Source organism: Cinclus cinclus, chromosome 17 (assembly GCF_963662255.1).
Source record: "Cinclus cinclus chromosome 17, bCinCin1.1, whole genome shotgun sequence".
Taxonomy (NCBI): Eukaryota; Metazoa; Chordata; class Aves; order Passeriformes; family Cinclidae; genus Cinclus; species Cinclus cinclus.
Genome location: NC_085062.1, coordinates 3542098 through 3548043, shown reverse-complemented (window position 1 = coordinate 3548043; position 5946 = coordinate 3542098). Strand labels below are relative to the sequence as shown.

General features: G+C 59.8%; 1 protein-coding gene across 2 annotated transcripts; it reads left to right on the top strand.

Annotated features, from left to right (window-relative positions):
* Positions 1 to 2404: 2404 nt before the first annotated feature.
* Positions 2405 to 4726, top strand: PHETA1 (PH domain containing endocytic trafficking adaptor 1). Of its 2 annotated transcripts, none has more exons than XM_062504121.1 (2): positions 2405 to 2489; positions 2983 to 4726. In XM_062504121.1, exon 2 carries the CDS (start codon positions 2994 to 2996, stop codon positions 3741 to 3743), a length of 750 nt encoding a protein of 249 aa, XP_062360105.1. In that variant the 5' UTR covers positions 2405 to 2489; positions 2983 to 2993; the 3' UTR covers positions 3744 to 4726. The 2 variants fall into 2 exon arrangements, with proteins under 2 accessions (XP_062360105.1, XP_062360106.1); XM_062504122.1 differs by lacking the exon at positions 2405 to 2489 and adding an exon at positions 2729 to 2752.
* The last annotated feature ends 1220 nt before the right edge of the window (positions 4727 to 5946 follow it).

The following is a 5946-nucleotide window of genomic DNA, read 5'->3' as shown; positions in this document are numbered from 1 at the left end:
CTCCCGGCTCTTCCCCGCGCTGCACCCGCCGCCTCCGGCCCTTCCCCGCCCGGCTCCGCCTGCCCCGGAGCGGGGTGGAGGATCCCGGGGGCAGCGCGCCCCGATGTCCGGATACCGGGCCGGAGACGGCGTGGGACGGCGAACCCCGCGTGGGAGTGGAGCGGGACAGGTCCCGCACCCCGAGAGGCACCGGGGAATGTCGCGCCCGCCCCACGCCCGAGTTTCAGTCGGGACTTGTTCGCCTTGAACGCCAAGATACAGCTTGGGATACATTTGGGTTCCTTATGATCATTCTCTGCCTGTCGCTTTGCTGGTGCTTGAAATACGCCTCCGTTGTTCACCCCATCCATTCCCAATCCATCTTCCAGTGAAGAAAAGACTGAAATGCAAACTCCCTGCTGGTGCTGTGCCACCCCTGGACCACAGCCGGTTGCCCTGCCCCAGCCTCAGCAACTCCCCCGGACCAGATCAACCCCTCCGCAGTCCTCCTCCCTGCGCTGGCCGGCGATCCGCACAGCGCTGGGTATCCGAGACCCCCCGGTACCCCAGCACTCCAAGATTCCCGGCAATGGAGGTGACTCAGAGCTCCCACTCACCTCGCTGAGCCGGCCAGCACCCGCTGCTGTGTAATCACACCAAGTCACCGGTCATGGGAGCAGCAGGAAGAGGAGGCCAAGAGCATCCCACATCCAGAAATGCTCCTGGCATGCCTCCTTTCAGACCCTTTTCTTCTCCCTTTCCCCTGCTGTCGGGCAAGCTCAGTATGGGAGTTCATTTTCCCATCTTTCCCATCAAAACTTGACAGGGGAAACTGAGGCACAGGGTCCGGGCTCCTTGGTGGAGGGGATGCTGGGGGACAGCAGGGAAAATCTGGAGCTGCTCAGAAGGGGAAGTCCTGGAGCTTGTGCAGCAGCACGCGACTGGATTGTCCCAAGAGAGACCCAATGGGAAGCAAAAATCCACAGGGGAATTTTGTCGGTGTTTTTGAGGAATAGGGGTGATTTTCCAGAGCAGCTGTGGAGGAGGAACAACCTCTGCAAGATGAAAATGTGGCTTTGGAGTCCCAGGAAAGGAAAGCAGAGCTGGGAGTGCTGCTGCCTTTCGCCAATTACCCTAGCTGCTCTAATAAAGACACTGCTTCTCCCCACGGCCCTTCCTGTTCTAATCTTGCTTTGTGAAAAGGCATCTCTCGGCAAGGCAGGGAGATAAGTGGTGCAGAGACCTGAGACTTCCCAGCAGCGACCTTGAACAAACTGCTCTGCTCAGGAGGGAAGATAAAGCCCAGATGGTTTTATTGCTGGCTTGAATCCCTTTTTATAGCCTGAAAGTGAAAGTCTGCAGGTGACAGGGAAATCCCTCGATGAACTGAAAACCTCTGACACAAGCAGAAAATTGCAAAGCCCTGGGCAGCTGTGCAGGGAAATGGGGGCATCTATGGGTGCGGAATGGACTACAACCTGTAGCAGAGGTCAGGGACAGTAGGATTTCTGGGGTGGGGAGCTGTAAAATTGTTGCCAGGGCCTTGGTTGCTAAAATGAACACATGGCTATGGAGCAGAACAAGGGGATGGAGAAACTGGAGGAAAGGGACAGTGATGAGTGCAAATCCTTGATGCTGGTCTTTACTGGTACATGGTGAGCACAGCAACACTGCCCAAGGTGGTCCTGTGAGCCTGGAAGGCCAACCAAGAGCAGAAGTCAGACTGGAGGCTGGTCCCCATTCAGCTTCTTCTGTTCCTCGGCACTGAGACCACCCCACACTTGGCTGTGGCCCAGGGATATGGCCGGAAGGTCAGGAGAGAAGCCAGGACTTGCAGCCTGGTGCCCTGCAGCATCCCCCACCCACACAGCAACAGTCCACGGCCTGCCACCAGCCCTCCTTGTGGGGTTGTGTCGTCCACCTCATCCACCAGTCTCTGCCCATTCCCTGCCAGATGCACCCAGAACCCCAATTCTTTGCCTCAAAAATGTGTCCAAATATTCAACATTGTGCAGCCACCTTCAGGACTAAGCTCCCGAGTTTCCCACACATGTGCACATCCCTGTGTACATCCATACCTTCATCCCGGGATGTTCGTATCCTCTGCACCCTCCAGTGCGTGCCCCCATCCCTCCCTCACTTCCCCCTCGCTCTCCCCGGTGCTGCCTGGTCCTCAGTCCCGGTGTCCGGAGCCGTGACCTGCCGTGGGTTTAGGGCCGAGCCAGGAGTTCCCTGACCCGGGGCCGAGCTCCGGAGCGTTTTCCCAGCTCCTCCCTCCCGGCTGCGGCCGTGGGGATGGGCGGTGGCGGAGGCGGGCGGGAGCAGCGCTCCGCCCGCGGGGCCGGGCCGGGCCGGGCCGGTGGGAGCCGAGGACAAAGGTGACCGTGCGGGAGCGGTGCCCCAAAGCCCCCTCGCACCATCCGACCCCGCATCCAGCGCTCTCACGGCCACCACGGCCGTGCCCGTGTCGTTGATGCTGGCGACCGCCGCAGACCGGAGGTAGAATCCAGGTGGGTGGAAAGCCTGGCACGACGAGGCCACCAGCGATTGGGGGACAAGAGGAGCGGTGGTCTTGTGATAGGGTTCATGGCCACAGCTCTCTGGAGCGGCAGCCGGATCCACGGCGCCGGCCAAAATCCTCTGTGCGCCGTGGGGAGGAGCGGCGCGACACGGAAACCACGGCGCCGGCGGGAAGGTCACCTGTGCCAGGTGACGTGAGGCACCGGGACAAACCCTGCCTGGGGCTCCTCCGTGGGAAAACACTCTGCTGGGGGTATGGAGGGGGTAGCCTCGTTCCTAGTGAGCGCTGGGGAGCAGCAGCCCACCCGGAATCCGCCGGTCTCATCACCTTGTCCGGGAGCGGGCTTATCCCAGCTATCCCGAGCTTGTTTATTCACCGGCTCCATTTCCTGGGCGTCAGGGCTGCTGCCAGCAAGAACAAAAAGCCGATGGTTCGTTTTCATGCAATTAAGGCGCTGCGCTGAGCACCCTCTGTCCCCGCAGGGCGCGGAGCCATGAAGCTGAACGAGCGGAGCTTGGTCTTCTACGCCACCGGCGATTCCCCTGCCGACAACGCCGGCTTCCTTTACAAGCGCGGCGAGCGGCACACGGCCTATCACCGCCGCTGGTTCGTGCTCAAGGGCAACATGCTCTTCTACTTCGAGGAGCGCGACAGCCGGGAGCCCGTGGGCGTCATCGTGCTGGAGGGCTGCAATGTGGAGCTCTGCGAGGCAGCCGAGAGCTATGCCTTCGCCATCCGCTTTGGCGGCACCAAGTCCCGCACCTACGTGCTGGCGGCGGAGAACCAGGCGGCCTTGGAGTCGTGGGTGAAGTCGTTGTCCCGAGCCAGCTTTGACTACATGCGGCTGGTGGTGCGGGAGCTGGAGAAGCAGCTGCAGGAGATGAGGCGGGGACTGGCCAGAGGCTGTGCGGGCTCCCGGGAGCCTCCCGGTCCTTGGAAGCCGTCGGGGCTGGAGCAGTGCCGGGAGCGGCTGCCCGCTCTGCCCGCCATCCTGCCGAAGGAGAACGGCTGTGCGGTGTGGAACAACGTGCTGGGGGCGGAGCGGCTGCCCGACACCTCTGGCTGTGCTGGGCACGATGAGGAGGGGACCCCGCGGCCGCCGCCGCTGCCGCCGCGCAGGCGGGTGTCGGACGGCGAGGCACAGAGCCCGTCCACCTTCTGCCGGCTCCACGAGCAGTACAGCCGGGAGGTGGCCCGGCTGCGGCAGGACTGGCAGCAGAGGCAGCGTGACCCCCGGCCCTAAGCGGGGGATGAGCCCTGGGAACTTACCAGGAACTGGGGCAGGGTGCAGGTGGTCATCCTTGGTGCTGGTCCAGTCCCCTCCTCACCCCGGGCTGTGCAGGCCTGGCTGTGGTGGTGATGGACACCTTCTGGTGGTGCCAACGAGGGTTTGGCAGCAAGGGATGCCTGTGCTGGTCTGTGATGGTGAAATGGGCATCACAGGGGTGCCCTCCAGCCATGCCCCCGTGTGGGTGTGGGGAGCTCCACTGAGCACAAGCAAACTACAAGCCAGTCACGGGCTGAGGCCTCCTGGCAATCGACCTCTGCTCTGCCTCTGCTAGGGCCTCTTGATGCTCTGGCAGTGGGATCACACATTGACAGCTTTTGGAGGAGGATTTTGATGGGATCTCACCCGCCTGAGTGCCCGTGTGGCTGTTCCACAATGGAGAGCCTGCTACCAACTTCCCCTCCCGGCCCAGCACAAGGCTGAGGTCGGCTGAGCTCTGCCAGATCCCTCTGCTCCAGCAGGATGTGGTTTGAAATGTAAATATCAGTGAGTGCAGCCCTTCCTTAACAGCAGCAGCAGCAGCAGCAGCAGCTTCACATGCTCCGGGGAGCTGGTGACACCCAGCCCTGGGCATTACGCAGGGAGGAATTGCTGCCTGCAGCCTGGATGGTGAATATGGGGGGATCAGAACCTGGGGGAATTCAGCAGCTGCAGGCACTGCCTTGCTGGTGGATATTTTGGGACAGCACATCATCCCCGTGCCAGCTCACTGAGGGGAAGCATCGCTCGTGGTGGCAAGTGGGAACAAGTGTGTCAGCAGCAGAGCGTGAGGAATGAGTCATGTGCCAAACCAGAGCAAAGCTGGAGTCTCATGCTTGTATTTCTCTCTTATTTCCACAACAGACACTCAAGGTGCTGGCCCAGAGGTGGGGTGACCCATGCTGGAGCAGGTGGGAGCAGTCAGGGTGCCCTCACTTAGGGCTGGAAGGCTTCAGCTCCCTTTGCTCCCTTGGGACAGGCACAAGATTTTTCTACAATAAAAGTTGTTTTAGAACTTCCTTCCAACCCACGGTCCTTGTTTGTGCCTTTAAGCCCCCAGGGAGGGGGGTCCAGGTGGGAATTAATGCTTTATTTTGGTCCTCTTCCTGTCCCCACTATGGCTGAGGGGCAGGTCAGGGACTGTGTCACCTGAAGGGGACATGGCCAATTCCAGGGTCTTGCAGTGCCCTGGAGCCTGATACCTGGCTGCAGGGATGGGGTGAATTGGGATGGGGTCACCCTGCGAACATCAGGACACCCAGTGCCAGGGTGGTCCCATGTCAGAGGTGGATCTTAATCAGGACAAAGTATCTGTCCCCTTGTTGGGGACAGTGTTGGCGTTTCACAGGGACCAGGGACTCTGCCCTTGGGAAAGTGGCCAGCATGTCCCCAAGCCCCTGCCCACACATCTCACCTGCATGAACGTCTCCAGGTTCTCTTTAACACGGGGTTGGGCAATCATTTCTTGGGGAAACCGTGGCACAAAGCCAGCCAGGATCACCTGCTCACTGAGAGCCCTGCAGAGCGTGGAGCCCTGCTCCTGGCCAGGCACAGCATCCCCCTGTGGAATCTGGCATTTGGAGCAGTGCCAAGGGCAGCCGGGGTGCAGCTGCACCAGGAGCACCCAGATGGTTCACGCGGCTTCGTCCTTCCCCGCAGGGGAAGATTCCAGTTTCCATGGCAGCTGGCCCAGCTTCTCCAGACGTTCAGATATCCATCAAAAATAAGTCCTTCTCAACATGTTAGCTGACAAACAAGCTTAAACAGATATGCAACATATGGATTTATTAATTCATCAAACACAAACAGCCCTGCCTCATGTCAGAAGCTGCCGACTCACCCAGCAATGGTCGACTCCAAACAAGAGCCGTGCTGGGGTGCGGTGCCATGGGCAGTGCCAGGTCAGACAGGGATTTGGGCATCCTGGGCTAGTAGAAGGTGTCCCTGCCCATGGCATGGGGTTGGAATAAGATGATCCTTATGGTCTCTTCTAACCCAAACCATTCCAGGAAACTATGATTTAATGTTAAACCAAGTTGAAACTCACGCTAGACAATGCTGAGCTACCCCAAGGGAAGGAGCAAACCTGCAGCAGGGATGAGCACAGGAATTTCATGGGGCAGATCACACCCTGAGCTGGAATAACCCCATTTAACACCCTCTTTTTTTATCCTGAAGT

What these genes read in the sequence shown, in the direction of transcription:
- PHETA1 (XM_062504121.1), top strand. Translation starts at nt 2,994, where the DNA reads ATGAAGCTGAACGAGCGGAGCTTGGTCTTCTACGCCACCGGCGATTCC.